Here is a 21,050-nt window from a genome sequence, read left to right as displayed (position 1 = left end):
ACACCTATGGTTTTCGTACATAATAAGTATTCAAAAAAAGTTGCTTGACTTGAACTAAGATCTATTTCTCCCAGTTCCCAATACCTAATCAATACAACATTCATTTCTTGGTGATTTAGTCAGTAGAGAATCGTGAAAGAATGGGGGAAAAAACCCCCAAACAATGGAAAACGTAATTAAGGAGGTTGACCTAGAATATTTGCTTTGGCTTGAAAAATCAGATGTAAAAATATGCACAATAAAATTTCTCGTTAACCTTATGAAACTCTTTATCAGAAAGTTTATCTTTTTGCATCACTACAGAATAGAAGCAGTAGATAAAAGAGCTTGATGTCCCATGTAGGGTTCCGGGAGAAGGCAACTCCTGAAGCAGCAGTATAGAAGAAGTAGCAGCATGGGATTCTGGGGTGGGGGGGCCAGGGCTCAGCATGCAGGGATATGGCTGTGCAGTAAATTGAAGGCAAAAGGACAGAGAGGAACAGAGGAGAGCTACAGGAGGTCCAGAAAGTCCTGACAGAAAGAACCTGAGATTCATTCTCTCAGTCAGTCTGTATGTACTGAGCACCTCCTGATTACACAGCATCAGGCTCAGTTCTGATGAGGAAAGGAGAGAAGATCAAAACGTGGATCCTAATTTCCCTGAATACATTGCCTATTGGATCCAATGAGAAGGCAAAGCAGTGTGTGATTAGATGACAAGTGTGAGGTACAGAAAAGAAGTTTTAAAGCAATTAAAAAGGAGATACCCATTTATGGGCTACAGTAATCAGAATGCACGCATAAAAATTTTAAAAAGAAACAAAAAGAACAACACTTTGGGCTTCATGCTTTCATTTTAATGGGAATGAAGAAGGCTGCTGTCACAATGTATTTAAGTCCCTAATGTGACATTATATTTGGTTAGATGACTGGTTTTATTGGCTTGCATTTTTGGTTGATGTTTATTAGATTCTGATCAGGTAACTTACATCAAATATTTCAGATACCATGTGTGAATTTAACACAAGTGAATGAGTAGAATATAATCAATTCCAAATGGGATTACAATGAACTGTAGGAGTCACCAAAGTATAGAAACAGTCTGAGGTTTTCACTCATAGAAGATCAGGAAAGATGCTAGATCTACACCCAGGGGTCAGAGAAGCCGTCACTTACTTGGACTAATGGCTTCATCTAATGTCAAAGATGGAAACAAGCCATCTGGATTTATTTTAAAACCCCACAGTTCATACTCCCTTGCAAGTATCTGATGGCTTTCCTTTTTCAAAATGGCACTCTTTGCTCAGCACCCTCTAGTGGGCAGGAAGAATGACTGTAGCATTTTCTGTTCAAACAGTAAAGCAGGAAGTGGGCCTGCTTGGTTCGTTCCATGTTATCAGGGCACACCTACTGCATGCCAGGTCCCAGGAATGTGAAGATGAAGCCACAATCGTAGTTCTAGATCTAAAGAATGTCATCGTGATATAAAAATCATAGTGAGCTATGGGAAGGCAGAGAAAAGGCACCTAGCTGCCTGGGGGCAGAAGGAGGGGTAAAAGAGAAGCTCTGGCCCAGTGGCCAAGACAGAGGAGCATGTGCCAGGCTAAGGGGACAACAGGACAAAGACAGGCTAGCTGGAGGGCTCATGAGTGTTTGGCAACTCCAAATAGCTGAGTATGGTTGAAGAGTCAGGTCTAGCTGAGGGAGTAGTAGGAGAAAAGGCTGGAGAAAAGGTTGGGGCCAGATGGTAGATCTTGTAGGCCATAGTGAGGTTGTTGTTGTCATTGTTAGGTGCCATCAAGTCGATTTTGACTCACAGCAACCCCATGTGCAACAGAGCAAAGCACTGCTCAGTCATGCCCTATCCTCACAATCATTGCGGTTTGAGCCCATTGTTGCATCCACTGTGTCAATCCATCTTGTCAAGGGTCTTCCACTTTTTCATTAACCCTGTACTTTGCCAAGCATGATGTCCTTTTCCAGGGGCTGGGCCCCCCTGATAACATGTCCCAAGTACATGAGACTAAGTCTCCCCATTCTCACTTCTAAGGAGCACTCTGGCTGTACTTCTTCCAAGACAGATTTGTTACTTATTCTGGAAGTCCATGGTATATTCAATATTCTTTGCCAATACCATAATTCAAATGAATCAATTCTTCTTCAGTCTTCCTTATTTATTGTCCAGCTTTTGCAAGCATGTTGTTGTTAGGGGCTGTCGATTCCGAGTCATAGCGACCCTATGTACTGTAGAACGAAACACTGCCTGGTCTTGTGCTGTGCTCACAATTATTGTTATGCTTAAGCCCACTGTTGCAGCCACTGTGTCAATCCATCTCATTGAGGGTCTTCCTCTTCTTCGCTGACCCTGTACTTTACCAAGTGTGATGTCCTTCTCCAGGGACTGATCCCTCCTGATAACATATCCAAAGTATGTAAGACGTAGTCTCACCATCCTTGCTTCTAAGGAGCATCCTGGTTGTACTTCTTCTGAGACAGATTTGTTCATTCTCTTGGCAGCCCATGGTATACTCAATATTCTTCGCCAACACTACAATTCAAAGGTGTCAATTCTTCGGTGCATGCATATGAGATGATTAAAAATACCATGGCTTGGGTCAGGCACACCTTAGTCCTCAAGGTGACATCTTTACTTTTTAACACTTTAAAGAGGTCTTTTGCAGATTTACTCAATGTAATATGTTGTTTGATTTCTTGACTGCTTCTTCAGTGGGCGCTGATTATGGATACAAGTAACATAAATCCTTGACAACTTCAATTTTTCTCCATTTATCATGAGGTTGCTTATTGGTCCAGTTGTGAGGATTTTTGTTTTATGTTGAGGTATAGTTCATACGGAAGGCTTTGATTTTCATCAGTAAATGCTTCAAGTCCTCTTCACTTTCAACAAAGTTGTGTCACCTGCATATTCAGGTTGTTCATGAATCTTCCTCCAGTCCTGATGCCCATTCTTCTTCATGGGTAGGTAGGTACATGGGTTTTTTCCATCCTGACAGTGAGGAGCTATTGAAGATTCAGAACTACCATTTTTGGAGTCCTAGTTAAATCAAGTTTTAAAAGCTAAGTTTTTATAATTACAGTATCGTTTATATAGGCAATTGTTAATTATCCAGGTACATAGTTTAGTTTTTACTATTTTCATGTCTTTAGTGTTATTTCCCATCACTCATCTGTGAGTTTGTCAGTTTGCACTGGGCATATCTGCTGAAAAAGACCTCTTTAAAGTATTAAAAAGCAAAGATGTCACTTTGAGGACTAACGTGCAACTGACTCCAGCTATGGTATTTTCAATCACCTCTTACGCATGAGAAAGCTGGACAATAAATAAGGAAGACAGAAGAAGAACCGATGCATTTGAATTACAGTGATGGCGGAGAATATTGAATATACTATGGACTGCCAGAAGAAAGAACAAATCTGTCTTGGAAGAAGTACAGCCAGAAGTGACGACGGCGAGACTTTGTCTCTCATACTTTGGACATGTTATCAGGGCAGTCCAGTTCCTGGAAAAAGACATCATGTTTGGTAAAGTAGAGAGTCAGCGAAAGAGAGGAAGACCCTTGATGAGATGGATTCACACAGTGGCTGCAACAATGGCCTCAAACGTAGCAATGGTTGTGAGGATGACGCAAGACTGGGCAGTCTCTATGAGTCAGGACCGACTTGACGACACCTAACAACAACGGTGTTGCTTCTTGACGTTCATCCTCCTACTAACTTCTGAAATATAAGGAGGTACAAAATTTCTACATTAGCCTCTGCAAAACACAGGAAAACAAACTCAATATTCCCTCCCCACCAAATGAATAAAGGCTTTTTAAAAAATTTAAATAGGAGCCACTAGGAGCTTTTTAAAAATTTTCATCCCATAAGGATTCAATTTTTCAAAAAAGTAAATAGATCTATATTTGTTTCAATGTCTATCGATATTCCATTAATCTCAAAATTCTATTCTTAAGAAATAGAAACAATGGTTTGAAAATTTTTGATTCTTAAAGATCTATAATAAAGTCTACTTATACCATTTTTCAATTTTCAATTTACCAGTGTTTGAGAAAGATAATTTTCCTGGCTTTTCTTCTGTCCTGACAAAAAAAATGACCTTGAAAATCACCTATCGCTGCTTGATTACACATCAGATTGTATTCAAAGAACTGCTCCTGGCAATGTGAAGAACTCTTGAGATTTTAATGAAAACAGCAGATGGGGCTTTGGCTTTAACGTAATACAGAATTTTATTTTGGAAACAAGCCAAGTATGTTTTACAGTCCTAAAATCCTCTATTTAAAAAAAAAAAAAGTTTAAAACTAATTGGGGATTAAAATATACAATCCAGCATACACAATAAACCCAAACTGCCTTTCAATCTGAATCAAAATATAAGTTGGTTTTATCAGATACCTCTAACTTGTTAATAAATGGCTAGGGTCAGGCAGTTAAAAAAAAAAAGTTCTTTATGTAAATACATTTGAATATATATTGGAAGTATTTACACTGTGAAATTGGTAAAAAAAAAAAAAAAAGATTACGTCTAGTAACCTTTTCTAAAAAACATAGATGAGTAACCATCACATCAGTTATTTTCACTCCTTAATCTGTGAAATAAATCCCTTCTCATTCAGGTACTGAGTCTATGTTACTCTTAAGGCAAATACCTGCCAGCCAGCATCAGGATACTGACTTATTCCCTATCTTCTGTGAGGCTAATCGAATTCAGTTATGAAAATAAACATATGAAAAGGTAAAAACTCTGCTACTCTACTGAGGAAAACATGTTCTGTTGCTCTTCATACAGAATGCAAGGCCAGTAATTCAAGGCACGGCCTTCGAGTTGATTCTGACTCATAGCAACCCTACAGGACAGGGTAGAACTGCCCCCATGGAGTTTCCAAGGCTCTAAATCTTTACAGAAGCAGATTGCCACATCTTTCTCCCTCAGAGAGGCTGGTGGTTTTGCACCACCGACCTTTTGGTTAGCAGCTAAGAGCTTTAACCACAAGCCACCAAGGCTCCTTTAAGGTATATAGGAAACAATTCTGCCAAATTATTATTAGAATAAGACTACCGGAAACTGTCTGATCTGATTTAGACATCCAAGAATCGCTAACATCTGACGCTCTGCCTTACTCTTTGAAAACAGAAATGCAGGCACAAAATATTGAAGTGTTATCGTAAAGCCTCATTTCTTTCAAAGTTGTAAAAATGTGCAAAAATTAAAAAAATCCAAAAGCATTAAAAAAAAAAAAAAAAAAACTGTTGCCATCAAGTCATATAGACCCCACAGGACAGGGCAGAACTGCCTCATAGGGTTTCCACGCAGCAGGTGGTGGATTCGAACTGCCAACCTTTTGGTTAGCAGCTGAGCTCTTAACCACTGCGCTCCCAGGGCTCCAAAACATAATAGTGAGTTCAAAAGAATCCAGTTAGTCTTGTTCTCTTTTTATTCTTTTAGATTCAGAGCCCAGTGATCTAAAGTAATCCAGATGTAAAATAATTAAGTCTATAGCAACTGACAATGAAGGTAATACTAAATACAGGTTCCTCATGAAGCCCCTGTGCTAGTTTTAAACTTTTAAAGGCCATTTACAGTTTTTAAACCATACCTACAATGCAAATTATTGATGTTTTAATTTATGCTAATTTAATTGTAATCAAAATCTTCCGAAATTATTGAAAACAAAAGTCACATTACTTCCTGTATTTACAAATTAAATCCTTCTTGAATGACATGTACACATAGTATGCAAAAACTGTTTGCCCACCTATGAGTTTATAAATCGTGATTATGAACTTTCAAAGGTAAACGTCATCCTTTCAAGGAACACAGTGCCACATTTTAACCCATTTATGTGTCTGTTTAATACTACACCGTAAGAGGACTTTATACATTGCTTTCTTCTAACAGATTCGATGATCGCTCATCCGAGCCCCATATGAAGAGTTCAAATCGTTTATTTATATAAAAAATACTTAAAATTCTATCCGACTTGGCAGGGCAAACACCTGGCAATATTTAAGCTCTCTGATTTACAGCTGTCTATATCCCTTCTCTGTATTCCCAGACTTGATGGAAACCCTCCTGGGCTCCTCTCTCCCAGCACTCCCTCCCAACTCATTCCCTAACTCATCCAGTTAGCAGGTCTCTCTGGCTGCCTGCCATCCGTACCAAAACGGACTTGGTGGACACTGCTGACTGGCCAGAGTCCCTTCCTTCCTTACTCCAGCAGACGCCTCCCTCTTTGAGCTGCCAGGTCAGTTAAAATCAAGGCCTTTCAAGCAGAGTCCGACTACTGTTTACTCGGGACAGACCGTCCTACCCACAGCATTCTTTTCAGGCACTTGTGGCTCTGCTGACCACTCGGCTCCCTTTCTAACTAAGCCCATGGTTCCCCTTCCCTCCTTCTTGATTCTTCTCATCCTCTGGTCAGTCATGGTCATTTCTATTTAAGCTCCAAGTCTTAATAAGGAGAGTACATTAGTTCTGCATGGCCACTCATATACGCAAAAACCAAAAAAACAAAGAAGTTGTAGTTGTCATAGCGACCCTATAGGACCGAGCAGAACTGCCCCACAGGGTTTCCAAGGAGTGGTTGGTGGATTTGAACTGCTGACCTTTTGGTTAGCAGCTAAGCTCGTAACCACTACACCACCAGGGTTCCCATATATATAAATGTACTAAAAAATATGATAGTTTACTTAAGATAAAGAATGTGTGGTATGTACATGTAAAAATACTGAAATGACTAATGTTTTGTTATATACATACTTACCATAATAAAAAAAAATGAATTGTAGGTATGGCCAATTTTATAACACCACAAGTACACAGCAAATTTTCTAATCTATAGCAACAACTAAGCAATAGTAACTAAAGTATTCTCTAAGCTAAAGGTTGCAGCTAAACCTTTACCTGAGACACTGGCAATTCTGGATCTGGTTCCTGGGAAGCATTAAGAAGGTAGTAAACATTTGTAACAAATACAGGTTCTAAAATAAAAAGTTTCTTAATGGCTAACCAAGTATTTGTAGGTAGATTCAAAGTGACTCAATAAAAAAAACTCAAATATTAAATCTTTCTCCACAAATGTTCCTCATAGTTATATAAAACTAATATACACCCAGAGAGCTACATTTTCTATAAGGAAAAAATTCTAATTAATTTAACTTCATTCAGAGCACAAAAAGAAGGTATCTTAATTACTTGTTTACTGAAGACATAGTATCTGAGAAATTAATTTTACAACTATACCAAAGAGACATTTCCTTATATTCACACCTAAGTTTTTTAAGTTCATGGGGGTTAAAACATTCAGCCTTTAACCACTTAGGGAAGAGGAGGGAAATTCATATGCTATAAACCTTCTTTCCACAGAAACATAACGAGATTAGGGGCTAAAGGTAAATTAATTCTAACTATAATGTGCTTTGAGAAGTTTTTATAAAAAGACTATATGAGTCAGAATTGACTCGATGGCAACGGGTTTGGCTTTTTGGTTTTAATATACATTAGTGCCAGGTGCTGAAACACTGGATTTTTTTCTTTAATCTCTAGCAATGTTTTATTGGGGAAATTACTAAGAAACAGAAAAAAAATGGGGGGGGGGGAATTCCCTGCTTTCCACAGCTCTAAAATCCAAAATGATACTCCAAGTATTTTTTTTAAGAATACATTATCTGCGCAAGCAATGTACACACCATCTGGTCGCCATGCAAGAGTATGACACATGCTAGGCACATGAGAGGAAAAGGCTAAGCAAGGCTAGAACGTGAGAGCCCTAGAGGGTGGGATTTAGAGACGATTTAGCAATGAGCTTAACCGAGCACAAACCAACAGCTAGAGAACACAGAGCAGTTACAAGTTTTCAGCTCCAGAAGTACAGATTTCCTAGAGCCTAAGGTTCATACCTAGAGAAAACACTGATACAGGGAGTGAAATGACAGCTGAAAGAAGTAACCCTTTCCCTCTGTTTGCCCTACCCATACCTTTACATCATAGCACCTTCTATTCTTTGTTCTGTTTATTTTGTATACACATCTGCATGGTCCATTGTCTCATTTGAGTTTCATCAAAACCATCTGAGGTAGGCCGATAAGTATTTACCCCTTTTACAGATAGGGAAACAAATCGGGAGGTGTTAAGCAATTTATCCACAGTCACACAGACAGCTGAGAGAAGCCAGAAGCTTTTTCTTGACAGTGCATCTTGGAGACAAAAACAAAAGTGTTGGAAATGAGATAGAGCTGAAGAGTAAAGTTTAAGAGAGATACAAGGTAAATTCTACATAGAAAAAAGTTTATCCAAGGTAACCGTAGACAATTCTAAAAAAAAAAAAACAAAACAATGATACTCCAAGTATTTTTTCAAGAATACATTATCTGCGCAAGCAATGTACACACCATCTGGTCACCACGCAAGAGTAAGCAATTTATTTAGTATGACACATGCTAGGCACATGAGAGGAAAAGGCCAGGCAAGGCTAGAAGGTGAAAGGCAGGAGCCACCAATACTAAGTAAAGCTGGAGGTTTGTTGTGCTGAGGGCTGAAGATTCCACCAGTGGCCCAAACTAAAACAGCCAGCTGGGCCTCAGAGGACCCTGTTCACTGACCGGGGCCCTCGAGCTCTGATGTGTTCTCCTACCTCTCAGGGACACATGTACAATCTGCCACACAGATGAAGAGCGTGTAGGGAAATGAGAAGGTCAGAGAGGAGAATAACAGAACTAGAGAATGAGAGCAAATGGGGGACGGAGGGAGCCCTGGTGGTGCAGTGGTTAAGTGCTCCGGCTGCTAACTCAAAGGTCAGTAGCTCAAATCCACCGGCCACTCGCTGGAAACTCCATGAGTCAGAATCAACTCGACAGCAACAGTTCTTTTTTTTTTTTTTTTTTTTCCGGGAATGGGAAGAATAGAGAGATAGGTGAGAGGATAGATGGATGGGTAGATGAGTGAGTGGGTGGGTGGAAGACGGAGAGGCAAGGCCTGAACAGGTGTGAGGCAGAGAATACATGAATTCCACAACAATCACTGAGCTCCTGCCATCCCTGGTATCCCATTAGGCGTGAGAACACAAAGACGAGTAAGACATAGTGCCTCTCTTAGAGGAACTTGCCTTCTATGAGAGTAGACAGATAAATAAGCACATTGCAATACAAAAAAAAACTGCAATACAGTTATGTTAAATTCTATGCTCAAGTTATACACAAAATATAAATGATGGGAGGAGGGAAAAAAAGCCAAAGTTATGTTAGAATAGAGATTGGAAAGGAATCAGAGAAAAGGGTAAGAGATTATTCTAGAAATTATCATGTGCCTATGATTTATGAACAATATTCAACATCATTTCATCATCAATTTCACTGGACACTTTCCTCCCAAATGCTATCCAGGTAGCCAACAACCCTTTCAGAAAAAGATAAATGATAGATCTCTATATGTAAATATCTCTATATTTTTTATATAGCATTAACATTTTTGATCATTTACCATGTGTTAAATAACCTAACTCTCACAGCATCCCTTTGAGATAGGTATACTATTGTCCCCATTTTACAGATGAAGAATATTTGAGGTCAAGGTATAGAGCCAGTATTTGAACCTAGATACTCTGGGTCAAGAGCACGCACTTTGTTTACTATGTGAGATCATAGGAATGATGGCAAGTAGACTCCTATAGGGTGTGGAGCAACCAGAGTCATCAGGGGCAGAACTATGAAGGAAGAGTCAGGATGTTTTAATTTGCAGATATGACAAAACTAAAAAAAAAAAAAAATCACTGAGGTCTTTATTTTTGGGTCTCTATCAATTTTTTTTTTAATTATAGTTTTGTGATGTAAATTAACCCATCCACTTGATCAAGCAAATTATTTCAGTGGGTGTAACACAGTTGAGTAAAATGTACCAGCCTGGAGCAAAAAAAACCTGAACCTGATCTTAAAGAAGTCACTTACTAGCTGTGTGACCTTGAACAAGTCATACAATCTTCATTACCTGGTCCTTGTCTAAAAACTGGAGCAATAATGCCTACTACATAGGCCAGTCTTAGGGACTAATAATTAAACCTTTCATTTTTAAGAATATTTAATAATTTTCAAAATTCTTTCACATACACTGTATGTATATAGCACCTTTACAAGGAGTTATCAATCACAAAGAGTTTCTCATAAAAACATTTACATAATGAACAGAAGAGCACCAAACTCTATTACAGTCATCCCTCAGCATCCGAGGGGGAATGGTTCCAGGACCCCCACAGATACCAAAATGTGAGGATGCTAAAGTCCCTTGTATAAAATGGCATACTTACATGTAATCTACATACATCCTGCTGTATACTTTAAATCTCTAGATTACTTAATAATACCTAATACAAGGCAAATGCTACGGAAACAGTTGTTAATGCTTAATGATTTCTCAGTCTTTGCAAGCACTTTATCACAAACCAGAGGCTGTTTTTTGCTTTTTGGAACTTTTTCTTTTTCCCAAATATTTTTGAACGGTGGTTGGTTGAATCCATGGATCCAGAGCCCAAGGATACAGAGGGCCACTGTACTTCCCTTTTCAGAACCCAGAACTAAGTCCCAGTTATGGCACATCATATTAAAATGTCCTTCAACGTGGTTGAGTTAGAGGGCGTGAAAAGTAGACAGACTGGTTGGAACCACAAATACTCATTAGCATCAACTTCAATTCACATCAGTTGCTTCCTTCCTTCCTCCCTAGGGTACAGCTTCCTCTTAGACTGTTACTATTACTTCAGAGAATTAGATCTCCAGACAACTCTGAATGTGGCTTCCTAATTGCCACCAATACTTACTCTGGCTAATAAGTCTACCCAGCTCCACTTCTAAACTAGTAGTTATAAAGAATTTAATAATACACAGGAGGGGAAAAAAAGGTAAGAGAATAAAGAAGTGGATGGATTCCAAAGGGCAGGGAGATCTGGTGATCAAGCAGCCAAGTGGGAATGTAACTGGTATAACTCAGCAAGAATACAAGTTCATAAAATGAACTGCCCTGCAGTGTATAAAAAAAAACCCAGGCTGCAGTGTATAGGATTACAGAATTAAATCTGGCTAAGTCTCTGTGGCCTCAAAGAGGAAATAGATAATCACGTAAGAAAGTGTTTCTGGCTTGGATCACCCCATCATTGTCTCAACCAACTACTAACGTATATAGCTCACTTAGGAAGCCCTGGTTCCACACCTTTCATCTAAGCCAGTGGCTTTCAGACTTTGCTTTCAAATAACAATAATAACCCCCTTCTCTCCGTGAAAGGAGCCCTGGTGGTGTAGTGGTTAAGAGCTCCACTGCTAACCAAAGGTCAGCAGTTCAAATCCACCATCTGTTCCTTAGAAACCCTATGGGGCAGTTCTACACTGTCCTATAGTGTTGCTATGAGTCGGAACCGACTCCACAATACCTAAGAACAACCTCTCTGTAACACCTCTCATTATAAGCAGAGATGGGGAAGGGAGGAGACTATGGATTAGAAAAAGCTCTTACCCCCATACTGATACACAGCTAAGGCTCCCAACCCCAGAATCACTGATTCCAATACTCTGAAAATCTATCAGGCATCTTCCTCACTGATGAAAGCATGTTGCCTCTGAAAAACCCTGGTGTCTGAAAAATCTGCATGGTTTATATACTGCTTAATTATAACAGAGCTGGAAAATCAGGGCTGGTTTTAAGGCCATGGATCTGACATATGGGACACAAAGAACAGTAACCAGATTAAGCCACTAATCGGGATGACTGACATGAGCTGTAGAAGCAAGCGTTCCCTCTAGGTCATACTGCTGTGTGGTGGATCGTTTTACATTTCCCCCTTTTATACCTTACAACTCTAACCGCTTTCAACACCTTCCTATGAATTAGTTGTTCTCACTGTGTTTTACCAAAAAGGGAAGTATGATAAATTAATCAGTTATTCTTTTTTTTTTTTAATTGTGCTTTAGGTGAAACTTTACAGCTCAAGTTAGTTTCTCATACGAAAATTTATAAACGTATTGTTATGTGGCCTTAGTTGCCATCCCTATAATATGACAGCCCAGTCCCCCGTCCCACCCCAGATTTCTTGTGTCCATTCAACCAGCTCCTATCCCTTTCTGCCTTCTCATCTTGCCTCTGGACAGGAGCTGCCCATTTAGTCTCACATATCCATTTGAACTAAGAAGCACTCTTCACGAGTTATCATTTTATGTCTTATAGTCCAGTCTAATCTTTTTCTGAAGAGTTGGCTTCGGGAATGGTTTTAGTTCTGGGTTAAAAGAGAGTCTGGGGTCCATGTCTTCTAGGGTTCCTCCAATCTCAGTCTAACCAGTAAGTCTGGTCTTTTTCCATGAATTTGAGTTCTACACCCCATTTTTCTCCTGCTCCGTCTTCTTATTTTATTCTTAACAGTTCAGAACCTTAATACCCTTCATGCTTATAGACCCTGCCCTCTGTCCCTCACCATTGTGTCTTGGAAAAGCAGTACAGAATCTATATTCCCCAAGGATCCTTCCCCATTACCAAGTACCATGCTATTTTATTCAATCTACCCTTCAGTCCTTTGTGTCCAAACACAAATGTATTACTCTGCAGAAACATACTATTCTATTTTTCATGGTCCATCAGATCCCTCTTGCCACCCTAACTACGTTCCACTCACTCCAGATTACAAAATGTTTGTTGGCAAGAATCGAAAGTAAATAAAATCCAGATGTCCCAACAGAAAGCACAAGGCACTAATTAAATATTTCTGATGCTACTATATGAAAAGTACATCCCTTTAAGGGGAATTGCATGTAGATGAAACAGTCACAGAGGTGGGCTTCATCCAAACAGGCTGATATCCCAACAAGGCTGAAATATTATCTCCATGAAGCTCCCTGAACCAGCCTTGTAAAAAAGATTAATAAATAAAAAATCACTTGCAAGGGCTTCTCCTCATCAGGCAGAAAAACAGGCAAAACCAAAAGTGAAAAAATAACATTATTCAATACAAAAGCTCTCTGTAAAATTAAAAGCAAAAATGGATCCATTTGGCACTCTGAAGAAATGTTGTAAGTTCCACATTCCTCCAGGTGTTCAGGCATTTCATCAAAGTCATTCAGGCACAGTAAATCAGTCTGGAGGCACAGGAAAAGTGCTCTACTTTAAAAAGCAGAAGCCTCAGCAAAAGCCCATGCAGATAAGAGCAGGCAGAGGTAAACCAGCTAACTGGGCGCTGAGGACCATCCGCTTCTGCTCTGATGTGTCAGCTCTGTGACCTCAGAGGCTGTGAGCTACTCCACCATTCAACGCCCCCACTGAAACAAGGAAAGCACCGTAAAAAATAACAATGACGACAATGACTGTTACAAACACTCTCCTGGAGGAATCCAGAGATTTTAGAATTAATTTTTTAAATTAAAAAAAAAAAAAAACTGACCGTCAAAACAAGAAATGAATTAAGAGTGCTTATAATCAATTACATTTATCTGAAGAGGTAAATATACACCTTAAAAAAAAAAAATTTCTGTCAAGTTTATTCCTGCTCAAAGCAACGCTATAAGACAGAGTAGAAATGCCCCATAAGGCTTCCAAGGAGGGCCTGGTGGATTTGACCTACCAACCTTTTGGTTAGCAGCCAAGCCCTTACCCACTGCGCCACCAGGGTCGCAAATATACACCTTAAAAAAAAAAAAGTTGCCATGGAGTCGATTCTGACTCATAGCGACCCTGTAGGACAGAGCAGAACTACCCCATAGGCTTTCCAAGGAGCGCATGGTGGATTCGAACTGCCGACCCTTTGGTTAGCAGCCTTAACTACTACAGCCACCAGGGTTTCCAAATATATCTTAGAACCTACTAAAACCCGTTGCCTTCCGGTGAATTCCAACTCCTAGTGGCCCCACATCACAGAGTAGAACTGCCCCATAGGGCTTCCTAGGGTGTAATCTTTACAGAAGCAGATTGCCACATCTTTCTCCCAAGGAATGCCTGGTGGGTTCCAACCTCCGACTTTTCAGTTAGCAGCCAGAGCTCAACTGTTGCACCACCTGGGCTACTTTCTACCAAAAATACCTTGTAACAAGTCTCAATCTTCCAATAGGGCCAGGAGAGCCTAATGGGAACTGAACAAGAGGCCAAAAAAAAAAATCCAAGTTCCTACACTTTGGGAGATTTTAAATGAAGTACTTAATTTGTTTAGTTTGGTTTTCCTAGGGAAAAGGAAAGGAGTCAGGAAGACCTCCTCCACAGCCCCTCCTTAACTATTAAAAAACACTGCTGCTTGCCTATGTTTCCCAAAGTGGCAACATCGCGCTAAGATGATAACAAGAGAGACACTTGTCCTCATGTCTCCCCAAAGAGGAATCAGTTTCAAACTACTGACTTAATCAAAATTAGGCAGGTTTCTTTCCTTCAGGCCTTCTCAAAGTCTTTCATCCAAGAACACGGATACAGGTCAAAATTCTTTAACACTTAGCAGAAGCCTCTAAAAAGATGCAACAGATAGGGAAGCATACTGGGAAAAGGTTAGAAATACACCATTTTGAGAATGTAGTCTGATAAGAGCGAAAGAGGCAACATATTATATAAAAAGGGAATGGCTTATTAGCTATGTAACTTTGAATAGGAGTCCCTCAGTGGGGGCAAATGGTTAAGCGCTAGACTACCAACAGAAAGGTTGGCAGTTCAAGCCTACCCCGAGGCCCCTCAGAAGAAGGCCCTGGCAATCTACTTCTGAAAGATCACAGCCATGAAAACAATATGGGCCGCAGTTCTACTCTGAAACACATGGGGGTCACACACGGGTTGCTATGAGTCAGGGTACACTTTCCCAAAACTGGTTTAAACTTTGGACAACTTAATTTCACCTTGTGCCTCAATGTGCTCAATCTGTAAAATGGAGGAAACAGTAGTACCGACTTCCTCAGACTGTTAAGAATTAAAAAACAAACCACCAAGACAGACACATTAAATGCTCAATAAATGTTAACTACTATAGGGTCGCTACGAGTCGGAATCGACTCAACCGCACTGAGTTTCATTTTTTTACTATCTTTGTTACCTCTTTTGCAAGTTATTCTAAGCTTTAGACATACATGTCATTTACAGAACTTAGGCTTGACACCCAGTAAACTCTCAATAAAAAGTCACTGAATTCAGCACATATAAAGTGTCCATCACATTGCCCAGAACCAACTAAATCTCAATTCATATGTGCAGAACCGAAGGTCACTGTGAACTCAGGACTAAAACCAAAAAAACTAAACCCACCGCTGTCGAGTCATAGCGACCCCACTGGGTTTCCAAGGCTGTAAATCTTTACGGAAGCACAGCTTTCTCCTGAGGAGCCGCTGGCGGTTTTCAACCACTGATCTTTTGGTTAGCAGTCGATTGCTTCAACCACTGCATCACCAGGGACTCAAGGCTATAGGGTCTTAAGTCATCAACAAAAACTCTGCTGCTCTGCCTGTAGAGTTTTTCTCTAGGCTGTAACATCTCACTCAGGATGACAATGAGGGAGATACTCGCCCCCGTCCCTTCTCCAAAAATCAGTCCTCAGGTAAGTTTCAGTACTGTTGGATTGATCAAAACAAGGTAACTTTCTTTCCTTTAGAACGTCTCAGAATCTTTAGAATGCATCCTGAATCCCTAAGGAGAAAAAATACATTTCCCAAATGCATTTATTAAGGAAACTTTCTTCCACCGAGCAGCACTTGGTGGAACACAGAATGGAAACTACCCTAACTCAAGGGAAAACTGGAAACAGCATGTAAAGTTCTTGCAAACAATTGAGCCCAGAAAAGTGTCTGGTATATCATAGGTTCTTAACACGCTTTTGTACAAATGTAACCAATGTGTGCAAAGGAGTCAATATATCATCACAGTTTTTGATCATGCAATTTCTTTTTTATTTCATTATATTTATTTATTTAACAGCATTGTGCAGAACTACTGTGGCAAAGAACACACTTGATAAAATGCTTGTCTACAGAACCAAATTTATCCCAATTCCTGTTAACTAACATGAAGAGAACCTGGCCTATTACCATCGAAACGGACTGTTACAGGGGTGATGTACTATCCTAAGAACAAAATGTTCACCTCAACAGGTTATCCTCTATCCATTTGCCGCGAGCTAAGGCGGACCCTGCTAAGTCTTCCCACTCTTGCCTCGGCTTTTTTAACTCCCTTCAATTCCTTTTTTTCCCTAACACGTCCATGGCAACACTATAGAGAATTAGAACTATGTAAGTTCATTCTGCATGTACTAGAAGCAAGGACAAACTTGCCACAACTCAACTCCTATTCTTCTGTTTGCTCTTTTTTGCCTCTATCAGGAGCTACCTGCCCAACCACGTTGTACCTTCTCACACACACAGTACACGACCTTTTCATTCACTATGTACAATATCACCGTAGTTTATTTAAGTTCTCCATTAATCAATTCCATTATTCTGTCTCCAAGGTGAACTTTCTTTCCCATCCCTCCATCCTACATTTATAGCTCCCTTGCCCAGGTAATTCCTTAATAATAAGTGTATGTTTTCCCCTTAGTTTCATTACTCTAATTCTCCTATTTGCCTCAAATTGCACTCACGGGCCCAGAATCATTCTTGGACAACGTCTGAAGATGAGCTAGGAGGATAACACGTTTGATCCAAAAGGAAAAAAAAAGGCCGTTGTCTATTTTAATAGAGGCGGTGAGTTACATGTCTTTATGTTTAGAAATGCATACCCTGCGAGCTTAGGAGCCCATTCATACACAAGTATGATGGCAGTATCAAAATTCATCAGCAAAGTAAAACTCAGGGCTCTGACTTTGGGACACTTAATGGAAGGGGCTGTTGAAGTTTGAGGAGGGGGCTGTGAGGACACAGTAATCGTAAGCCCCCCGGGGTCGCTGCTGGCAAGGACTCGCAGGCCACGGCTCCGTGGGGTCTCTCTCCAGGCGTTTCTGCGGGCAGTACGGTGAGCCTCGCCCTAGGCCTTCCTCCCTGGACTCCCCACCCGGGATCCGGAGGACTCCCTTCGGTCCCCAGCCTCATCTCCGGGATCCACCGGCCTGACGGGTCTGCTGGTACCTGGTCATAGGGAGACTTCTCCAGCATCTGCGTGCACAGATCGGCGCAGAGCTGGAACTTCCTGCGCCTGAAATAGCTCCAGGCCAGGAGCAGCGGCTCCATCTCCGGGCCCATGGCGGCGGCGGAGCAGCCCGCGCAGGCCCCGGGCCAGAGCCAGGCTGGGCAGAGGCGCAGAGCACACAGCGTCCGGCTCTGCCCGGCAACGCGCGGCGGCAGGGGCCTTACCGGGCTGGCACCCGCGTCCTGCCTGAGAGGAGGAAAAAGAAAAACTACCGCGAGCAGGACTCAGCAATGGGGTTTGCCAAAGCTTGAGCGCAGAAAAATGTGTGCATTTAAAGACCACAGGTGTCATTCGTTCCGAAAGAAAGACACCTAAGACAAACAAATAGGCAGTAGCTTAGACACCTCCGAGCGGGGTCCTTCACTCTCCCCGAGGACGCGCGGTTGCGTAGCAGCGGAAGGCGCTGCTGGGCAAGCCCTACCCGGAGAAGTCCTGGAAGTTGAGCTTCCGACGGATGTTGTTTTGTTCCTCTCATTGGCACGTTCTTACCCCTCTCATTTCTTACCCTCCCGACCCCACAAACATTGAACAACTTCTTAAACACCATCCCACCCATCAGGACCCAAAGCCCCAATCCTAAAACTTTCTTGCCTCTTTCTCAATGTCCTCACTGAATCTCAAGGTATGACTTGAAAGGGTGTTTAGAGATTACTTAGTCCAATACACTCGTTGTACAGATGAGAAACAGATAGACTCAGAGAAAAAAAATTACCTAAAGCCACTTGGAATTAGGGAGCTGGGCCTGTAATCTGGGTGATTACAGGCTGTTAATACTGTTAATTTGACGATGCATAGGGATTTTGGATTATAAACAGGTGACATTGTTACCAAACGAGAATACATACAAAATAACAAAACTTTTCGAAATACTGTCTGACTACAGGTACATGCTGTGTGTCAAATGCTCACTTTTGCAGTGATTTCTTCAGACACAATGCTGACTTTCCTCTAGATATTTACACAGGTGAATTATTTTTAAGGGTAATAGTTATGAAAAGAGGAGCGTGACCAGGCTAAATCCAGGTAGACTTTATTATGCAAGACTAGAAGATCTTTTTTTCCTTGCTTCCATCCAACCGCAAGTGAGGAGATATTTCAGAACCTTCTGATCAGATCTAAATTTCCTTTGCCTCTGTAGATAAGAAATGACCAGACAATGTTGTTAGGTGTGGTGGAGTCGGTTCTGACTCATAGGCATCCTTTGTACAACAGAACAAGATACTGCACAGTCCTGTACCATCCTCACAATAGTTGCTATGTTTCAGACTGTTGTTGTAGCCACTGTGTCAATCCATCTCTAGCTTTCTCCCTAAGAACAAAACTGCTGATCTTTCAGTTAGCAGCTGAGTGCTTTAACCACTGCGCCACCAGGGGCCCTGACAGTAGTTCTTACAAAGACAAATTGAGAAAGATTCTTAAAATATCCAAACCACGCACAATGTTCTCAAGCCACTTGGAAAGAAACCATAATGCAGATACTATATTTTGTCCAAATACTTTCTGTGTTAAATTTTAAATGGTCTTATTTTTTTTATATGAATTGAGATCATTGCCAACTACCTAGAGAGAAACAAGACTTTTGTAAGTGGGAAAATAAATAAATATTAAAAATTATTTAGGAGAATAAAGGGACAATACACCTAGAAGATATAACCATATTAAATATCTATGCACCCAAAGACAGGGCTGCAAGATACATAAAACAAACTCTATCAGCATTGAAAAGTGAAAAGAGCTCTACAATAACAGTAGGAGACTTCAACACACCACTTTCAGTGAAGGACAGGACATCCAGAAAGAAGCTCAATAAAGACACGGAAGATCTAAATGCCACAACCAACCAGCTTGACCTCATAGACATATACAGAACACTCCACCCAACAGCAAACAAGTATGCTTTCTTTTCTAGGGCACATGGAACATTCTCTAGAATAGACCACATATTAGGTCATAAAGCAAGCCTTAGCAGAATCCAAAACATTGAAATATTACAAGCATCTTCTCTGACCATAAGGCCATAAAAGTGGAAATCAATAACAGGAAAAGAAATCAAATACTTGGAAACTGAACAATACCCTGCTCAAAAAAAGACTGGATTATAGAAGACCTTAAGGATGGAATAAAGAAATTCATAGAATCCAATGAGAATGAAAACACTTCCTACCAGAACCTTTGGGACACAGCAAAATCAGTGCTCAGAGGCCAATTTATATCAATAAATGCACACATACAAAAAGAACAAAGGGCCAAAATCAAGGAATTAGCCCTACAACTTGAACAAAAGAGCAATAAAAGAAATCCACAGGCACAAGAAGAAAACAAATAATAAAAATTAGAGCAGAACTAAATGAAATAGAAAACAGAAAAACAATTGAAAGAATTAACAAGACCAAAAGCTGGCTTTTGAAAAAATCAACAAAATTAATAAACCACTGGCCAACCTTTCCAAAGAAAAACAGGAGGAAGCAAATAACCCAAATAAGAAATGAGATGGGCGATATTACAACAGACCCAACTGAAATTAAAAGGATCATGTCAGATTACTATGAAAAATTGTACTCTAACAAATTTGAAAACCTAGAAGAAATGGATGAATTCCTAGAAACACACTACCTACCTAAACTAACACAAATAGAGGCAGAACAACTAAATAGACCCATAACAAAAGAAGAGATTGAAACGGTAATCAAAAAAAACCCCAACAAAAAAAAGCCCTGGTCCGGACGGCTTCACTGCAGAGTTCTACCAAACTTTCAGAGAAGAGTTAACACCACTACTACTAAAGGTATTTCAGAGCATAGAAAAGGACGGAATACTATCAAACTCATTCTGTGAAGCCACCATACCCCTGATACGAAAACCAGGTAAAGACACCACAGGAAAAGAAAATTATGGACCTATATCCCTAATGAACACAGATGCAAAAATCCTCAGCAAAATTCTAGCCAATAGAATTCAACAACATATCAAAAAAAAATTCACCATGACCAAGCGGGATTCATACCAGGTATGCAGGGATGGTTCAACATTAGAAAAACAATTAATGTAATCCACCATATAAATAAAACAAAAGACAAGAATCACATGATTTTATCAACTGATGCAGAAAAGGCATTTGACAAAGTTCAACACCCATTCATGATAAAAACTCTCAGGAAAAGAAGGAAAATTCCTCAGCATAATAAAGGGCATTTATAGAAAGCCAATAGCCGTCATCACCCTAAATGGAGAAAGCCTGAAAACATTCCCATTGAGATCAGGAACCAGACAAGGATGCCTTTTATCACCACTTTTATTCAACAGTGTGTTGGAGGTCCTAGCCAGAGCAATTAGGCTAAATAAAGAAATAAAGGGAATCCAGATTGGCAAGGAAGAAGTAAAAGTATCTCTGTTTGCAGATGACATGATCTTATACACAGAAAACCCTGAGGAATCCTCAAGAAAACTACTGAAACTAACAGTAGAGTTCAGCAGAGTATCCGGATACAAGATAAACATACAAAAATGCATTGAATTCCTCTACACCAACAAAAAGAACATCAAAGAGGAAATCACCAAATCAATGCCATTTATGGTAGCCCCCAAGAAGATAAAATACTTAGGAATAAATCTTACCAGAGATGTAAAAGACATTTATACAAAGAAAACTACAGTACACTTCTGCAAGAAACCAAAAGAGACTTACATAAGTGGAAAAACATACCGTGCTCATGGATAGGAAGAATTAACATTATAAAAATATCTATTCTACCAAAAGCTATCTATACATTTAATGCAGTTCCGATCCAAATCCCAACGACATTCTTTAATGTGATGGAGAAACCAATCACCAACTTCATATGGAAGGGAAAGAGGCCCCAGATAAATAAGGCACTACTGAAAAAGAAGAACAAAGTGGGAGGCCTTACTTTACCTGATTTTAGAACCTATTATA

General features: G+C 40.1%; 1 protein-coding gene across 1 annotated transcript in view; it reads right to left on the bottom strand.

Moving 5' to 3' along the window:
* The window catches only part of TTC8 (tetratricopeptide repeat domain 8), a 47,002-nt gene extending 29,784 nt beyond the window's left edge, over window positions 1-17,218 (bottom strand). The window contains exon 1 of the mRNA XM_003408812.4: window positions 17,056-17,218. Within this exon, the coding sequence (XP_003408860.2) occupies window positions 17,056-17,169 (114 nt within the window). The 5' untranslated portion in view covers window positions 17,170-17,218. The remainder of the gene's footprint in view (window positions 1-17,055) is intronic.
* Between the last annotated feature and the right edge of the window lie 3,832 nt (window positions 17,219-21,050).

This window comes from Loxodonta africana, chromosome 10 (genome assembly GCF_030014295.1).
Source record: "Loxodonta africana isolate mLoxAfr1 chromosome 10, mLoxAfr1.hap2, whole genome shotgun sequence".
Classification (NCBI taxonomy): Eukaryota; Metazoa; Chordata; class Mammalia; order Proboscidea; family Elephantidae; genus Loxodonta; species Loxodonta africana.
Note: the sequence above shows the minus strand (reverse complement) of the source record. Positions and strands in the feature narration are given on the sequence as shown.